The sequence below is a fragment of the Pelobates fuscus genome, chromosome 3 (assembly GCF_036172605.1).
Source record: "Pelobates fuscus isolate aPelFus1 chromosome 3, aPelFus1.pri, whole genome shotgun sequence".
In the NCBI taxonomy this organism is placed as follows: Eukaryota; Metazoa; Chordata; class Amphibia; order Anura; family Pelobatidae; genus Pelobates; species Pelobates fuscus.
Window position 1 is genome coordinate 48102848 of NC_086319.1, and position 19602 is coordinate 48122449.

The following is a 19602-nucleotide window of genomic DNA, read 5'->3' on the forward strand; positions in this document are numbered from 1 at the left end:
TGACAGAGAAGTCAATGAGGACTGCCCATATACAGACTCCTGCTGAGGCACTCATGTATGGGCTAAAATCAGTGGAGGCTGGTTCTGGGGGGCAGGTGTCCACTGTAAGGACTACTGAGAGGTGTGAAATGTCACAAGATGAGCTAAAACCAGCTTGAGAACTGAGCTGGGACCTACCAAAAGGTAAGTTATTTGAGTTGTTGTCCGTTCTAGCTATTCCCTTGTGCTCTGTATTGGTTTGTTTGCAAATTGCCTTGGGTCTCTCTGAGATAAAAGGACAATCATGGGAAGGTGGGTGGACCTCTTGCTCACTGTGCCTAGAGGGGTATCAGCAATACCACACTGACGAGGCCCAATAAGGCTGAAACAACTTTCTGGGTTTCTGTATCACTCATGCAGAGGGAACCAGTCTGCCTTCTAGATCTGGGTCTCCCCTTTTGGGTGGGATCATTCTGATCTGCAAATAGTTTCAATAATCTCTATAATGGTACAGGCACTGAGCAGGGATCCACTGAAGAGCACGTTACTTGAGTTGTTGTCCACTCTCTGTATTTTCATATTCTCTGTTTTAGTTTATGTGTCTATCAGTTTCTATTTCCTCTTCTCCTGATGACTGGAGATGCAGCTGGTTTTGAACATAGCATGGCATCTCATTGGGGTAAGTGGGTAAAGCACATCAAGTTGGGAGCAGCAGCTCCTTAACTCTCATAGTATGTGTTGCACAAACACATTTAAATACACACTTATGCTGCACTTTAAAATGGCCCTACCAAGATTGAGTGATGGAGCAGATCTTCCAGGTGACCAAAGGACTCTTAGAAAACCATGTGTCAAGAAGGAGATCATGTGACTTGGCACATCTGTTAAAGAGAGAGGGGCAAGGCAGCTGAAATGAAAGAGTAGAGGGCTTGAAGAAGTTTTGTAGTTTGGCTATTCTGGCCTTAAATTCACATTTATAATAATTCACTTTTAATTCATGACAACGCTCAGTTTAGTGAATAATTGTGCCTGTAGTACAGTGCCCCTTTAACTTATTATTATTATTATTATTTTTAGTATTTATATAGCGCCAACATATTCCATAGCACTTTACAATATTATAAGAGTGTGAGATTTAACAATAAATGAGACAATTACATAATGTTGCAGGAACAGTAGGTTGATGAGGACCTTGCTCAAACGAGCTTACTATGTTAGAATATCAGTCTGGAATAAAAAATAAAACGTTATAAATGCTATTAAAAGTACTGAGCATGTGATAGTGATGTAACACGCAGCTCCTAAACGCTTTGGTGTGCTTTTGTTTTATTTTTCCATTTGTGACATATTTATGGTCCAATCAATAAACAAATTAGTACATGTACACAGCATTCAATATTTGTTAGTCACCATCAAGAACACCTGATGTTTTACAGGAAATCAATTTTGCTTTAGAAAAAAAGTGGGAAAATCTTAGTTTAAAATGCGATTAGGAATTATTTCCTTCTCCGTGAGGTTTATTTATTAAGCAATGATCTATAGTGAACTGGAAGCCAAATTCGAAAAACCTGTGACTATTGCCGGATTTTTCCAAATCCTCTATTTTGCAATTCCATTTCATATTCACTATAATTCTTTTTCTTTTTTTTTTTTTTTGTGAATAAATCCCTTTCGGTTATTTTAAAACATATTATTTGTGAACAGTATCAGTTATAGGGTCATTTTATTTGTGTCCTATTTTATAGAAACATGGAATGTGACGGCAGATAAGAACCATTCGTCCCATCTAGTTGGGCAGACTAGATGGGCCGAATGGTTCTTGTCTGCCGTCACATTCTATGTTTATAAGTTTCTATAAAATAGAACACAAATAAAATGTCCCTATAACTAATATTGTCCACAAATAAAAGTGTCAATAAATTGTGATTCCTGGCTAATCATGGCAGCATCACTTTTGGGTAGCTCCACCCTCAGCCAGATCAGGACAGGAAACAATTAAACAATTAACTAGACTGTAGGCATCAAAGGTCCCTCCTCCTTCCATACCTTTTTTTCTGTCCTGATTCGGACAACAGGAATTTTCATTCTGTCTATGATTAGTGATTTAGTGAATGAGCCACCAATGTTAGAACAATCTCATGCATTACATGCTTACAGGGTGGTCAGCATCCAATTCAGATCCATACATCAGGACTCTGTGAGAACATTTGTCCAGTTCAGCGATCTTCCTCGGAAACCACGGAACACCATCAAGTTCTACTGGAAATACAAAAACAGATTGCAAATAAATGTTACTAGAATAGTCCATCTTCCACTTGCTTTACTTCATGGTAAGTATATTTTTTTACAGATATTAGTTGTATCCCCCCAAACACACTATTATTAGGGAGAGAGGGAGTAGATAGGGTTATTTATTTTTAATAAGGCATCTCCACCCTCCATTCTTTGATCATTTATAGCCCCCACCCACCACCAATAGGTCTGTCACCACGAATATTATAATTATCACCCCACCTGCCACCAGTGGGTTACGGTTTAGGGCAACACTAGCTTTAACCTTATATTATAACAGCTCTAACCGCTGACCATGAGTGGTGGAAGGTGGGTGGAAAGTAATCTGTCCACCAATGCCATTTTTTCAATGTTTTTTCACAGGCCTGATCCCCATAGGATGGGTCCATTCTATTGACTGGCCAGCAATGACTACCCAGTCGCAAGTTTTGCTCCCACCTGCTGCATTGCCAGGAAAATGTCAAACCACCTGTGGGGGCACAGGAAGATTTTAAACCACTTTTATGGTAATATGATCCTTATTGACCCCCATTGGCTTTTTATTTATGTATTTTTTGGTACTTTTTAATGTGGCAGCTGTCTAGCAAGCATATGCCACCAGCCACGTAATTAGCACCACTGCTAATAGGCAAGTAGCTCTGATTTTTTATTTTTTTATTTTTTAATTTTTTAAATTTGACATATTCAGATCCAGGTTTCAGCTGTCCATCGGCATCTGGTCCAACTGAAATCCAGACCATATTCATTAATAGCAAAATCCATACATTGTTGAATAGCAGTCCGAATGGCCCCGTATGCAGCAGGATAATTTTGCCATATTTCGTTGGACACAGGTCATCAATCTTGCTAATCTTAAAATAGGGGAATTGGTGCAGTGAGGAGTCCCTGGTGTTAGATTACAGATAAGTTTAATGATGTTTTTAATGTTTGAGAAGGTGGTGTTTTTTTGAGGGTCCATATCAACTATATATAGTTAGATGAGTCCAGCAGTCATGTAAAGCAATTCTCTTCTTTATTTCATCAAAAAAAGTAAACGTTTCAGTTCTATATTAGAATTTTCTTCCAGATAGTTTTTAACTGTCCTGAAGATAGTTCTAATATAGAACTGAAACACCCAGAGTGTTGGAGTCATCTAGTTATTTACATAAGTGTTATTCCGAGCACCAGACACGTATGGAAATAGATATATATCTATAATTATATATGTATATAATGAATAACTTTTTTATTATATATTTTTATTATTATTATTATTCCTTTATGTCCTTTTGCACCATTTTTCTAAAGGTATTTTCTTGTTGGAACAAATCATTAATTCAAAAGGTATATCTAGAGGAAAGTTTTGCAAGAATATTTCTGTTTCGCAATAATGTTGCAATTGCAATAATATTGCAATTAATGTCAGGAAAAGTGAATGCTTATACCTTCCAGCAGGTTTCATCTTTGTATATATATTATAATGTACTTTTTTTAAAACAGGGCACAATCTGTATGATGTATGGACAGTGATAGGACACAGGTGAAACAGGGGGAGATGAGCCTACAGACTGACTACTCCAAGATTTGAAAACAAACTCATGTCTTCCGCTTGATTTGCTCTTTCAGGTCGTGAAATGTAATGAAGGTACCATCGTAGTGCCCTCGGGGTTGACCATTTCTACCCCCCCCCCCCCCTCTCTGGACCGACGGGGGTCATCTCGGTCCGCACCAAGCGACAGCAAGGGCAGCGAGAAGCTGAACCAACACTTTAACGAACCGCAACACAAGGGCAGCTGGGTGCGTGGGTACGGCAAGCACACCAGGCGAGCTGCACTGCAAATCTGAAACGGAGATCCACAGCGAAGATGTGAGGTGAATAGAAGCTGCTTTTGCCTGATTCTGGCACAAGCTAAATAAAAAGCTGCAAACCCCTCAAGCGACCCTGCAACCCCTAACAGGTACGAGTAAACACGACCGTGCCCACGGGGAAAAGAGAAAAGTACCGCCACACAAGCAGACAGTACACAAGAATGGAGTTGGGAATGAGGGGAAGAGGCGCCCCACTCTGGGCACAGCGACTGACCCCAAACCAGCAACGCAAGCACAATGCCCGCCGAGGCCGAGGGCCGTGAGGAAACCACCTCCGCAGCATCAACCACCCTGCAGGAGGAATGCCCGCGGCAGGCGGCGAAGATACACCGGCTACACCTGCACCCGACAAGGGAATGCCTCGATCTCTCAGAGCCCTCGAGTCAGTGGTCCGAAGAAGCCACCCTCCAGAAGGGCCTGGGGCAGGAGGGGGACCTCGACCCACAACTACCGCACCGACTCCACATGCCTTCCTACCCCTGACAACAACTGACCACGAACAGGCATGGGATGAAAGGGACTGAATGCGGACACGCAGAACTCTTTAACCTTTTCTCCTCACTCTAATTCATTGCTTAACCTTCGCCCAAAGCAAGGCTACACGTTTGACTGCTGTTGGTAACGATTTATTGTTATGCTTAATATGTCACACGGCCCCCACGCACTGCAGACTGCTTTCCTTCATTTGCTATGTCTCCCTAAGCTGATTTTGAATATGCTCAAACACATATTTATTTGCTGGAGCCTGGACATTAGCCAGTCTGCTCATATGCCACTCCACGTATGGCAGATAGCAGTGGGGGGGTGCCCGGGGATATAGGCACGTCAGTATTAGCAAGCAGTTAATCGCTTATTATGTTAGCGTGTTCTTATTATTTGAGTAAATTTTACACAACAGGGAATTACTGAGCCTGCGCACTCACCCTATACAAAACTTGCTCACTTAACCTATTACAACTAGTCAATGGTAAGCCACTTAAATTGCATATTGCCTAAACCTGTTTACAAAAGCAACGTTAAACCATAAAACATAAAAAAAAGAGGTACAAATATTAAGGAAATGTTAGATACCACTGTTATTGAACCCTATACTGTATTCTAAATGCACATTTTACTCTCTCTATTCTGTATCCCATCTAATATGCCTCAATAAAGGTACCATGCATGCCTCATTCATACTGTGGAGGAACCAAACTATTTTCAGAAGAATTCTCACAATTCAGAAAGTGACATTTTCAAGTTTAGATTCTTGCCTTCATCGTCATGCCATTTCCTCTCGGCTGGATTCAGGGATATGGTGTTGCTTTGAAGCTTTAATAAGTGAATGAGTTCCTGGTGTTTTTTCTTGGTGCATTCAAATTCCACATATACTTCCACTTCGGAGTTGCCCATTTTGGACTTTCTAGACTCGATGTGGTTTATGTTCACATACTTTTCCTGTGGAATGAAAATATAATGCAGACTTGTGTAAGTAAAGCATAGCTAAAGTTTTCACTTACTGAATACATTGTTTGGATGATAGTCATGTCAGTAGATTTGTGCTCAACAGAAATATTTGGTCCCATGACCTCACCTGTCAGCCTCGGCCCCACAGCATGGTGTCCCTCTTCTGCCTGCTACCCTGAGGCTGTGGTCTATGTGGCTTTTTAGGAAATCTGCCAATGGCGGTACTCCTAATCAATAAATTCAGTGCCATGGACAGAACTCCAAATTCTGAAGCAAACAAATATGCTTGTCCATTGCGCTAGTCATTTACTTGTTATACCTTCGTATGGCGCTTTGAATACACAGAATTCGTCCGAACTGCTGATTAGCCTAAATTCGGGCAAATTTCAATTCATCCAAAATTGAATGCACAAGTCACCGTTTCCGCCTGACATCCATCTGTCAGAGGGGAAGAGTCCACTAATAGATGAGTAGTGCATAGGACTAAACCTGGATAAATCACCATGAAAGTCTTTCTACCGGTTTCTGTGGTAGGTGCTCCACTATTACAAATTGTCCCCATATTTCTATTAACAACACTTCTATAGATATCGTTCTTAGAGAGGATTAACTGCTTACTAGTGATGTCGCGAACATAAAATTTTCGGTTCGCAAATGCGAACTTCCGCAAATGTTCGCGAACCGGGCGAACCGAGCGAACTGGGCGAACCGGGCGAACCGCCATAGACTTCAATAGGCAGGTGAATTTTAAAACCCACAGGGACTCTTTCTGGCCACAATAGTGGTTGAAGGGGGGGGGGAGGAGACCTACTCTCCTTCCCGCCCCCGGCCCCCACCCCTGGGCGGCGGGTGGGGGCCATAAAGATAATGAGGGGGGGACCTACTGTCCTCCCCCTCTCCGGCCCCCACCCACTGGCGGCGGGTGGGGGCCATAATGATAATGAGGGGGGGACCTACTGTCCTTCCCACCCCCCGGCCCCCACCCCTGGGCGGCGGGTGGGGGCCATAAAGATAATGAGGGGGGGACCTACTGTCCTCCCCCTCTCCAGCCCCCACCCCTGGGTGGCGGGTGGGGGCCATAATGATAATGAGGGGGGGACCTACTGTCCACCACCTCTCCGGCCCCCACCCCTGGGCGGCGGGTGGGGGCCATAATGGTAATGAGGGGGGGGCACATACTGTCCTCCCCCCCAGGCCCCCACCCCTGGGCGGCGGGTGGGGGCCATAAAGATAATGAGGGGGGTCCTACAGTCCTCCCCCTCTCCGGCCCCCACCCCTGTGCGGCGGGTGGGGGCCCTAAAATTAACAATAAAGGGGGGACCTACTGTCCCCCCCCAGACCCCACCCCTGAGCGGTGGGGGGGGGCCCTAAAATTAACAATAAGGGGGGACCTACTGAAAATTGAACTTTCCCACGCTGTGTAAAATGACACAGAGCACTGTGATTGGATGGATTTCAAGCCATCCAATCACAGTGTTCTGTGTCATTTTACACAGCGTGGGAAAGTTCTTTGGAATTTTCCCACGCTGTGTAAATTGACAAAGAGCACTCTGATGGCAGGGCGTGGCAAGGCTTTATAAGCCTTCCCCCGCCCTGCAGAGCTCAGTCTGCGCGGAGCCCTCCATGGGTGAAGATGGATTTTTTTTTTTTTGCGCTCGTTTTTGGGTTTTTTTGTTTTTTTTAATTGCGTCGGTTATTATGGTTTTTTATTTGCCCTTTTTTGGGGCTGAAAAAAGAGGATTTTAGAAGAAAGAAAACATCGAATGGTAAGTTGTTTTTATCTAATTTTTTTTTTTTTACAGGTTTTTTGTTAAAGGTCCCCCCCTCATTATTTTTAGGGTGAGGGGGGTAGGTAGGGGGATAATTTTTTTTTCGTGGGGGAGGGGTGACTAGGGTTCCCCCGCCTTTGTATTTAGGGCCACCACCCACCGCTCAGGGGTGGGGGCCGGGGGGGGCAATAGGTCCCCCCCTTATTGTTATTTTTAGGGCCCCCACCCACCGCTCAGGGGTGGGGGCCGGGGAGGAACAAAAGGTTCTCCCCTTATTGTTATTTTTAGGGCCCCCACCCACCGCTCAGGGGTGGGGGCTGGGGGGATAATAGGTCCCCCCTTATTGTTAATTTTAGGGCCCCACCCACTGCTCAGGGGTGGGGGCAGGGGGGGGATAGTAGGTCCCCCCTTATTGTTATTTTTAGGGCCCCCACCCACCGCTCAGGGGTGGGGGCCGGGGGGGACAGTAGGTCCCCCCCTTATTGTTATTTTTAGGGCCCCCACCCGCTGCTCAGGGGTGGGGACCGGGGGGACAGTAGGTCCCCCTTATTGTTATTTTTAAGGCCCCCACCCGCCGCTCAGGGGTGGGGGCAAGGGGGGACAGTAGGTCCCCCCCTTATTGTTATTTTTAGGGCCCCCACCCGCCGCTCAGGGGTGGGGGCTGGGGGTAGGACAATAGGTCCCCCCCTATTGGTATTTAGGGCCCCCACCCGCCGCTCAGGGGTGGGGGCCAGGGGGAGGACAATAGGTCCCCCCATTGGTATTTAGGGCCCCCACCCACCGCTCAGGGGTGGGGGCCAGGGGGGAGGACCTATTTTTTTACTTTAGGGCCCCCACCCGCTCAGGGAGGGGGGACCCTTTTTTTTTTTTTTTTTTTAACAGTGAGCAGCCACAGGCTGCTCACTGTTTAACAGACATGCCCCTACTCGCGGTATTGCGAGTTGGGGCACAATTTACTAATACTAAGTAATTTTTACTTAGTATTAGTAAATTTGGCCACAAACAAAAAAAAAAATAGGGGGCGGACCGAACATCGCATATGTTCGCCATCCGTGGCGAACGTGAACACGCTATGTTCGCCAGGAACTATTTGCCAGCCAACGACTGGGAAAATGATGTGAAATTCTGCAACTGCAGAAACAAAGTTGCAAACATCAAAGAGTGGATATATATCATCCAAGAGCTTGTGGAAACCAGCTGTGATGTGTGTTTGTTGCCTAGACCCATAGAGTAACAAGGCATGCGGGTATGGCTCAAGCCACTTTAAAATCTGCCACAAATACATTGATGTAAGGGCTGTAACAGGTGAAAATTTGAATTCACATTTAGCATTTAATTCCAACTAATAAGACTTTTTGGCTACAAGAATGCTTGTATCTTTAATAAGATTTCAAATAAACATGACATTTCTACAAACTGCTGATAAAAGAAAAAATAAACTTTACCTGCCTTCGAAATCTTTCTCTTGTTTAAGTGTGCTGTGTGCCTTTGTCCGAACCAAGGTTGGGAACCAGTGACTTAGACATAAATGGAAGTCACAGTTCAACAAGAACCTTTGGGCGTTTAATGGTCGATGATGATACAATTTGTAGGCTGGCTTGCAGTTAAACAAGGCAGCAAGTTACCTAATCATCCAGAATGTAGCGTCACACATTGTAGAAAAGAGCTGTTGGTTTCATTTGAAGCATTTTAGAGCCCGATTGCAATTATATAAAAGTAATGTCTCTGTACAAATAAATTGATATATTGTATATGGACAGCAGAATGCTCCATTAAACCCAATCTCTTTACAGCTGTTTTTTTAAGGACTTGTATACAGTCAGCTGTCTTGATTTTAACTGTGTGCTTGATGCTTGGACTTCTACTGAAATCATTGTAACCGATTATCTGATTACTGTTAAATAAAATTAAAAAAAATGACTCCCTACTAACGTTTATTGTCCTTTATATGTTTGACCTAGTCAAGTGACAAAGTCGTTCCTTACTTCTCAACTCTTTCTACATCATCTTTTGAAAGCTCCACTGAAATAACTCTTATTTTTGTCTTCTCCAAAATTCTGTCCTGGTTCCAATTCTGCTTTTTATTTAAAATGTCTAATTCAGAAAAAAAAATATTTTGATTGATGGGTCATTTATATACGCTAGTGACATTCTGTCAGATCTACCTCTCTCTCCCACAATCTGTCTTTTCACTTTTTTAATGTTTATTGAGTGGCAGATTAACAAGCAGTACAGTTTTACATAGATATTATCAGGGTTATTCTAAACCAAATACAGACAAATTTGGCATAAACATAGGAACTTAAAGAAAAGTCTTAAAGCAGAACTAGAAAACATCGAAAACTTGTTTCTTTTTTTTGACAATCTTTATTTTCGGTTTTCATAGCGAGATACATAATAACAATATTGAGTAACATTATTACGAAATTGCATTTCGATAAGCACATAACAGGTATTCATAGGCTAACCCTAAGTAGACAAAATTAGAAGCTAAGCGTGCTAATGTGCACAGTATTCTCAACTGCTATAATTAACTGGATAAACTATGGTAAGTTAAGGGTGGTAGGGGTGTTGTTGAACACTTGTGGAAACCTACTGTAAAACATACAAGGCTGTCTAGTTTCCTGTTAGCAGTTTAGTGTAATGAATTTATACCCCTACATTGCTGCGTGTAGCTTCATCCTGTCTTACTTAATCTCATAGTCTCGTCCTGCCCCTCCTTTTCCTACCCGCATCATAGCAGTCTTGCCAATCGTTAGTAGCCATTATATGAGTCGTCGTCTTAGGGTTATAAGGCCACGTCTGAGTAAGTCGAGTGTGAGGTGGCCAGTACTGGTTCAGATGAAATTGGATGGTAAGCTGAGTATTAGTAGGTCGTGTCGGGGGGGTACGACCCTCCGGGGGGTCTGTGGGTCCGTCAATCGGAACGTCAGAGAACGGTTTGTGGCGGTTGCCACAGCTACTTATCACAGTGAGGAAGTCAGGAGGACAGTCTCTACGGAGGCTTTAACGAGTCCGTCGGGACATAGGGAAGGAGGAGGGGGAAGGGGAGAGTGGGGGGGAGGGGGGTGGGCAGGGTTGTGGGCCTCCGGCCCCCCGCCCCGGCAACCGATATGTGCCACAGCCAGGGTGTCCAGATACGGGTACATTTCTCCTGTCTATCCTGCAAGGCTGCCGTAAGGGATTCCATAGTGTAAATTTCTCCCACCCTATCCATCCACTGCCGGAGCGTGGGCGCATCCCGCTGTTTCCACATTGTGGGGATCAGTGAGGTGGCTGCTGTCAGTAAGTGTTTTAGCAGGGACTTTTTATAGGCTGCGAGCGACATGTCTGTGTGGTGTAGAAGCATGGAGAGGGGTTGGAACGGCAGGGCAACATCCGTGATCTGTTGGATGGAGTCTCTGACCATTGTCCAGAAGGGGTTAATATCGGGGCAGCTCCACCAGATGTGGAGGTAGGAGCCGTCGATAGCTCCGCATCTCCAACAGTCTCCGGGTATCTCCGCGTCCATACGGTGCAGAGTGTCTGGTGTTCTGTACCAATGCGTAAGGATCTTAAAGTTCGTCTCTTGGAATTTGGAGCTGATGGAGCATTTATGGGATAGTGTAAAGATCTTTTCCCGCTCCTGTTCGGTGAGCGTGGTCCCCGTGTCCCTTTCCCATCTGGTCACATATCTCGGGTGTGACAGGTTTTCGCTAGTGAGGAGATGTGCATATAGCCTGGAGACCCCCTTATCAAGGTGAGTCCGAGTTGTGCAAAGTGTTTCAAACTGTGTGGTGGCTCTGTGTAGGCACTGTTTGGCTGGGAAGGTCTTGTAGTATGATTGAATTTGTAGGTAATGGAAGTTGTCTAGTCCCGTGGGTTCCTTGTCCCCTAGGATATCCGCCAGAGGCTTAAGTCGGTTCCCTTGTGTGAGATGGTGGAAGCTGAGCCAGTCGGTATCGGTGTATGCGCTGAGGTCTGTGGGTGTTAGTCCCCCTCCCACCCTAGGGTTGTGCGTTAAGGGCGTGAGAGGGCTGCCCGTAGTCGTGAGTTGGTGCGGGTATCGCAGTGTGCACGAGATTTGCAGTGTGGCGTCTATCAGTGGGTTGCCAGTTTGCAGGGATCCTAGCGTCAGAGAGCTCAGCAAGAGACGAGAGGGCAGCGTGCCGCCCGCCTGCGCGAGTTCCATGGGGACTCACAGTTTGGTGGTTGGGCGTGCGTGCCAGTCAACTAACCTGAGTAGGTGAGCTGCGTGGTAATATCTCAGGAATGAAGGGAGCCCAGCGCCTCCTCTGGTTTTTGGACGTTCTAGTATTGCCTTGCTCACCCTGCTCGCTTTCCCGTTCCACACGAAGTGGCGTACCGCTGATGAGATCGTTCGGAAAAAGGTTTGTGGTAGTGAGATGGGGACCGCTTGGAACAAAAATAGCAGACGAGGTAGCACATTCATTTTAACGGCGTTTATCCGGCCGAACCAGGAGACATAGAGACCCCTCCAGCGCTGGAGGTCATTCTGTAGGACCGAAAGGATGGGGAGGAAGTTCAACTGGTATAGGAGGTTCAGATAAGTGGGTAGCCAGATCCCGAGGTATTTTAGTTTAGCGGTGCACCATGAAAAACGGAATTGTGAGTGTTGGTGTGCGGTTCCCTCCGCTGTGAGTGAGATCGGTAGGGCCTCTGATTTAGTCATGTTCAGTTTGAGATTGGAGATGTCTACAAACTCCCGGAAGGCCCGCAGTAGGTTGGGGAATGACACTATGGGGTTGTCTATGAAAAACAGCATGTCGTCCGCGTAAGCAGCCACCTTATGCTCCACGCGGTGCAGGCTGTACCCCGTGATACCCGTGGTCCTGTCTGACCGCCTCCAGGAAAGGTTCCAGGGTGAGGGCAAACAGGAGGGGGGACAGCCCTGCCTGGTGCCATTGCGTATGGAGAACGGGGCTGAGAGCACTCCGTTGATCCGGATACGGGCTGTGGGGGTAGTGTATAAAGCTAGGATCCAGGAGCGGATATTGGGTTGCATATGACGGAGGGTGGCTTCGAGGTACTTCCAGTTCACCCGGTCGAAGGCCTTCTCGGCGTCCGTGGAGACAAGAACCAGATTTTTGTTGGTCGACCGGGCAGAGTGGATCAAATTGAGGGCTCGGATAGTATTGTCCCGGGCCTCCCTGCCGGGGACAAAGCCCACCTGATCCGGGTGGACCAACGCGGGGAGTACACGGGAGAGTCTCAGGGCCATGGTCTTGGCGAATAGCTTTAGATCCGCGTTGAGGAGCGATATTGGTCTATAACTCCCGCAGTCGGTGGGGTCCTTACCTTCCTTGGGTATGACCATCACTGTCGCGTGTAGGGAGTCTACTGGGAACCTACCACCGTCCAACAGGGAGTTAAGGCCCTGCAGCAAGTGTGGCAGCAGTGTGTTTTTTAATTTACGCAGGTACGAGGTCGGCAGGCCATCTGGGCCTGGGGCTTTGTTAGATTTGGCTAGCTTAAGGGCGGCGGTGAGTTCCTCCTCGGTGATAGGGCGATCCAAGTCCTCGGCCATTTCTTCTGGGACCTTGCGCCCCACGTACTCCGAAAGGAAGGTCTCTATCTTATGCTGGTGCAGGGAGGGATCTGTACGGCGCGAGGCAGCGTCGATGTTATAGAGATCCGCGTAAAAGAGCCTGAAAGCTTGTAAGATGTCCGGCGGGGCCCGTTTCAACGTCCCATCCCTACCCCCTATCTGATGAACATGTTGTTGTCTATGCCTCTGTGTCAGGGTGCGGGCAAGCATTCTCCCGCATTTGTTGGAGAATTCATAGAAATGTCTGTTGGACTTTCGGATAGTGTGTAACAAATTCTGAGAAAGTAAATCCCTAAGCTGTCTGCGCTGGTCGGTGAGAAGGCGGTAGGTGTCGTCTGTTTGATCCTGTTTGTGTTGTGTCTCTAAGTCTGTTATTGTACGTGTCAATGCCTGGATCTGTGCGGCGTGGTCTTTCTTCCGTTGGGTGCAGAGTTTGATAAATTGTCCCCGGATCACGCATTTATGTGCCTCCCAAACCGTAAGGGGGGCTACGTCGGGGCCGTTGTTGTCAGCGAAATAGTGCGTCAACGTCTGTGCGATTTGTGCGGTGAAGGCGGGGTCCGTCAATACGCTTTCATTAAGTCTCCAGTGACGCTCTCGAGGTTTGAAGAGCGGTGATTTGAGTGTAATGAGTACTGGGGCATGGTCCGAATCATGTTAATCCCTATATTGGATGTGAGGAGGAAGGGGAGGTATTCTTGGGCGAGGAAGATGTAGTCTATCCGGCTATATCTATTGTGTACCGCGGAATAGCATGTGTAGTCTTTAGTTTCGGGATGCGCCACTCTCCAGCAGTCGACCAGACCTTTCTTTGCCCAATGCTTGTTTGGCTTGCCTTATACAATGTGCGGGGATGGTGCTGGTGCCCGTGGATGTGTCCATCCGGGGGTCCAGCGGGATGTTAAGATCGCCAGTTAGTATCAGGGTTCCCTCCCGAAACCTCTCCAACTGTGTCAGGGTTTTTGCAAGGAATCGGTGTTGTCCCTTATTGGGGCAATAGATCGTGGCGAAGGTGTACTTATGTGCTGTGATTGTGCCTTTTACGAATAAAAACCTCCCCAGTGGGTCTGCTTGCGAAGCAGTGTTCTCGATCGGGACTGTATTGGCGAATATGATAGCCACGCCTGAGCGTTTGGAGTCAAGATTGTTGGCGTAAAATCCCAGGGGGAACCTTCTATCCCGTATCTGGGGGGCATCGTTTCCTTTAAGGTGTGTTTCTTGTAGAAATGCTATCGAGGTCCTCTGAGACCACAGGGTTCTCAGCAGTTGTCGCCTTTTTTCAGGGGAATTAAGACCTCGTGTATTGTGGGAGAGTAGGGTCAAAGGGGCGGGAGTAAAAGTGGTCGCCATGGCTGTCCAGGGGGGGGTAAAAGTGGGGAGAGGGGGGGGGAAGGAGTGGGTGCTGTCTCTGTGCAGGGGATGTGGCCCGTCGAGGGCGTCAGAGGGTTATGCAACTAAGACCCTAGGTCGTGCGAGGGAGACCTAATCTACAGGTGGGTCAGTTGCTGGGGGATGAGGATGTCCGGTAGGAGAAGTTCGTCTAAGGAGATCGGTGTCCACTCTCCCTCGACCCACGTCGTGGGGTGTTCATCTCATCTACTAGGCGTCTGGGGAGTGGGGAGTCTAGTGGCGGAGGGCCAGAGCAGTGGAGTAGGCAGGGCAGTTGGCATGTCAGTGCCGGCACGTGGCTCTCAGAATGGTTGTGTGCGGGCCGCTAGGTGGCTATCTGTACAATAGGAAGGGGGGGTCCCACTAGGTAGGAATGTGTGAGTCGCGGTTATGCGAGTGCTGCAGCCGCATGCAGTCGGCATACCGCAACAGCTTTAGTCAGTTTGCATACAACTTTACAGTGCTTAATAAGGTAGTCGGCCCCGGGGTCACCCCGCTGTGCCATATCCCACCCAATGAATCTGTCATTATGTGGTTAGTGGCGGTGGCATGGAGCCCTGCGTAATGTCAAAGCCTATAAGTCTACGAGTTTGGTTGGTGGGGGAGTACATATATCGGCTTAATACGGTTGGCTCCAAGCCTCGGGAGGCCCAGTAAGGGGCGATATCATTACTAAGTTTAAGGGCCAGACGGTGTCCGACTCGCAGTTGCGGGTCGGGGGAGTTGATGAATTGATGGGGGAGGCCCAGTTTTGTTAGTGAAACATATCGCCACAGGAGGCGAGGTGACCCCGAGGCCGTCATAAGAGGTTAAGCTGGACATAACCGGCCTGTCCTTGACAGTACTTATGCAAAATTCAGCTAACAAAGCTAACCATAACGAAGATAAAACATCTAGAAACCAATCATAACATTTGACATATATTAACTTTCAGGAACCTCATGGGGAGGCAGCCCCAGGACCGCGACCAGGACCATCAGCCACGCCATCACAGGGATACCGCTCGCAGTGTAACTGAAGATGATAGCTTGTGACGTGGGCGAGGCGGTGCGGTCCCGGGGCTGCGCCTGCGGCAATGGACAGGCAGCTCCGGGGCTCTGTCGCCATTCAGTTCCGCCAGACCACAGGCGTAGACCCAACAGTCCACGGCCTGCTGTGGGGCAGTATGCGCTGCTTGGTCGGGTAAAGCAGTACTCCACAGTATAGTACGGGCCCCTGCCCCCGTGCATTATTCATGTACAGCCCATTGCAGTTATAAATCGTCCCGTCTTGCCCGTGGGTGCCCCATAGCAAAATGTGTGCCAAAAGGTTGGTCTGGAAGGCCTTAGGGGACAATATGGTGAGCTGGACAATACACTGCCACCGTATGGCAAGGTGGTCGGTCCCCAGGCGGTTAAATGCAATAGGCCAATCTGGATGGACCCGCAGGGGGTGTTAGGGAGTGTAGTCTCTCAAATATCCCATGCATTACGGTGTTAGAGTTTACCCGTTCCCCACCCAAAATCAGCAAGGGCCTGGACGGGGCCTTAGAAAAGCCGTGGCTGTCCATACAGTCTCAAAGGTGTCGGGAGGCCCTGCTGGTGGAATGTCCCGATTCCCACCCAGACTGTGTGCTAAGGGTTCTTGTGTGAGTGTGAGTGTGGTAACTTATCTGTCATCGTCGTCTGGGAAGGCGCCCCTGGGTCGGCTTCTGCTGAGGCTGGACCGTGACGACGGGACACAGATCTGGAGGAATGCAGTTATTCTTCTGGGCCAGCAGGGCCCCCCAGCGTGCGGGTTGTGCGTCTCTTCTTGGTTGATTGCGGAGAGCCTCGGGGAGCTCGGGTTGAGATGGACGCGGTGGAGGCTGATCCAGGATCCAATTGCGGATGTTGACTGGCGGCAGATCAAGGGCTCTCAAGAAGCTGGGTAGATCGTTAGGCCATCGCAAGGAGCCCTTTTTGGCCTGGAAGCTAAAAGGGAAGCCCCACTTATATGGGATGATTTTTTCCTGGAGGATGCATGTCAGTGGGCGTAGGTGAGGGCCGAAAGATCCTGGTATAATAAGATCGGGGCGTCTTGATAGGTGATAGGTGACGGTCTGCGTGCGTGCCGCCTTAATAATGGCTTCTTTAAGCTGAAAGGAGAGGAGGCAACAGACCACATCCCGGGGTAGGCCATCTCTTCTCGGGGGCCGTAGGGCCCTGTGGGCGCGTTCGATGTGGTAGTCGTCCAGAGCTCTGTCGCCCAGAATGTGAGTAAAAAGCTGTGTAAGGGCAGTACTGAGGTCTTCGGATTCTGCTTCTGGCATGCCTCTGATCCTAATATTATTCCGCCTTCCTCTGTTGTCCAGGTCCTCCACCTGCCTGCGGAGCTCCAAGAGCACTGAGCCCTGTCTGGTAGTGGCATGGTCGGCTGCCTGGGAGTGTTGTATAGCTTGTATGTTTTCATGCTCCAACTCTGTGACACGCTCCTCTAAGGCTGTGAGGTCCCTGCGCACCTCCAGAATCTCCTCACGGATCGCCGCTCTCAGTTCCGCTACCATGGCGGTTTTATCACGTTTGGTGAACATATTAGCCGATATGGCCGCCTGCTCTGCAGTGATTTGCGTTAGTGTTTCCCCTCTTGCTGAGCAAGGCTCCGAGTCTGCTCCACTTTCAGCTCCAGGGGATGCCGCCGCCATTTTGTCTGCATGCCTCGTGGCTCGGAAACCGTTGGGGGTAGAGAGAAAGTCATCCATCGGGCCGGCCTGCTTTCTCGATGGGCTGGTGCACGATGGTCCAGGGGTGCCACTCCCAGCCACCAGAGAGCCCAACTTTTGCGGTTGATGGGTTAGACAAGGCTTCTTGGAGGTCAGACTCAATAAGTGTCATCCATTGCAGCCACGTAGCCACATACTGTACCTCTGGTAATTATCAGAGACCGACAACATTAGTTCTTTAATCGATCAAATGTCCTCCACCCTTGAAATCCACTCCCTAATCGATGGGGTCTAGTCCCTCCACCAGCTTGACGCAATCAAATTGTTGGCTTCATTTACAAGGTGCAGAAGAATTGAGCTCTTGTATTTGCCTATTGAGTGTGTAAAAGAAACATTTCCGGAGTATAAGGCAAAGGGAAATGTATTAATTTCTATAGGATTTTGTGTACTTGATGCCAAAATGGTTGGATATGGGGGCGCTTCCACCAGATATGTATGCATGATTGTTCAGAAGCAACAAACTACAAGGGAGGTGGAGAAAGGGATTCGCCAATCAGTAGGGTTATAAAAATGGTGAAAGTTTGGGTTGGAGAATACGGATCTTCGGAGGAAAGTCCGGCTTGTGGACAAAGCGTGTAGAGCGAACAACTTTGAATGAACGTTTGGCGAATTGCAATTTATCCAAGACTTTCAACATATTGGAACTGCTTTTCTATGCACCTTACACAAGACTATATCTGAAAATAGCGAATTGAAGGATTTCATGGACCTGAAGCCTATTCTGTATCAGAGATAAGTGGCCCCCTTGTGGACAATGTGAATATTGCACAATTTTATTTGTGCTATATACTTGTGATTGCCTGTCTTTATTGGTTTTAATTACATTATGCTTTAATAAATACTACACTATTAATTGCAGCATAAAATGTGTATAAAAATATTTGTTATGTTTTATCTGAGATCATCTTAATCCCAGCACTGTAGAGGTGCTTTTATTCCCAGTATTTCAAGGTAAAGCTATTCTGAAAGACATGCACCTTATTCTGTGTACATAATTTGCACTTAATTATCTGCGCTAAAGACACTTTTTCTTTGTGCACACATTTAACAAATACCGGATCATTTTACTAGGGTTCTCAACTCTTTTTTTGGTATGCCTCACTTCTTTCATTACTGATACATCATCGTTCTATTTAACCACTGAAGAATATTGTTGATGTAATAATAATAATAGTAATAATAAATATTTATCACAGTAATTCTTAGGCAAAATGCATCACCTTGCATACTAAAAATATTTGTAGTTTGCTCAAAATTGGGCGTTTAATCAAATCCAATTTTCGCATATATATACGTTTTAGGACATTCCCTCTGTGTGTGTGTAAGTGTATGATGTATGTCAATGATTCCTACAATAATATCGGGGTGGTTATACAAATCTTACTTCCATCAGCTCAAAGGATATACCATCAAACTGGTCCCTAATTTTGTGCTATTATCACTGACACAAAGATGTATGACTGCCTACACCAATGTGTCTCTGGAATATGCATATATATGTAGATTAATATACATAGAAATATATGTGGATTAAATTGATAGCAAGAGGCGTAACATCCATTTGTCAATGTAAAATTCCATTACAGGCTGTAATTTAGATTAAACATTTCATTGATTATTCACAGCCTTTATAGATCTGCGCATTTAATACGGAGTTAGTCACAAACCAACTCTTTTAGAAGGTGAGATTAAAATGCATATAGGACATGTAACATGCTCTGAAGCTGGACAGTTAGCTGTGGCTAGTTTTGCCAGATCGCAATATTTTTGCAGGACTCGGTATAAACAACATCAAAGGAAAAGCAATTACAAACAAACTAATTGGACACACAAATCCTGAGCTATCGGAGCCTTAAATCCTCAATAAGCATGAAAAAACATTCCTACCTCGAACTGCTTTAACCTTTTCAGTGATTCCGCCAAATGTTTGAAGGCTTCAAACAAACATTTAAACGCTTTAATCATCAGACCCCATTTATCTGGACCCCACCTGATAAAAGTCTACCCTTAACCCACTGCACACGGGATGGTGGTAGGAAGGGACTATTGGTTCTAAATCACATCTTATCTGTATTTCCAAAGAAAGAGGCTAAGTGGGGTCTCTACCATCTACGGGGATCCCCTCATTTGTTTTTTGTTTGTTATCTTGAGACATCACACAAAGTTTGCATGGTGTTATTTGAGAGTCCTACAAACACCCAATTATTTTCGGTTTATAAGTTTCAGTGCTGCACCTTATTACTTCAAAGATATTACGGAGTAATCTCTGTGACTGAGATTAGACTGCAATACCAGTACTGACCACTAGGGTTGCGGTGTGTGGAGAGAACCAGGGATAGGAAGTTACATTATCTCTCTCTACCGATTAAATCTGTGAGGAAGGCAAACTACATAAGAGGTTCAGACAGCAGCTCTAAGCCTGCAGACTGTATACCAGGTAAGTGAAGGATGGGGGAAAACTAGTGGGAGGACAAGCTGCAAGGAGAGACACACTGGGAGACAAGGGGAGACACAGATGGGGGTTAACAGAAGGAGATACGGATTGGGGTTAACAAGTGGAGAGACATTGCTGGGGGTTTGAACAGAAGAAG

The 19602-nt window shown here is 46.8% G+C and overlaps 1 protein-coding gene across 1 annotated transcript in view; it reads right to left on the minus strand.

The window, feature by feature from the left end:
• Positions 1-19602, minus strand: part of TPH2 (tryptophan hydroxylase 2) — a 195983-nt gene that overhangs the window by 163509 nt on the left and 12872 nt on the right. The window contains exons 3-4 of the mRNA XM_063445125.1: positions 5373-5556; positions 2135-2235 (exon numbers count right to left, since the gene is read on the minus strand). Of these exons, the coding sequence (XP_063301195.1) occupies positions 2135-2235; positions 5373-5556 (285 nt within the window). The remainder of the gene's footprint in view (positions 1-2134; positions 2236-5372; positions 5557-19602) is intronic.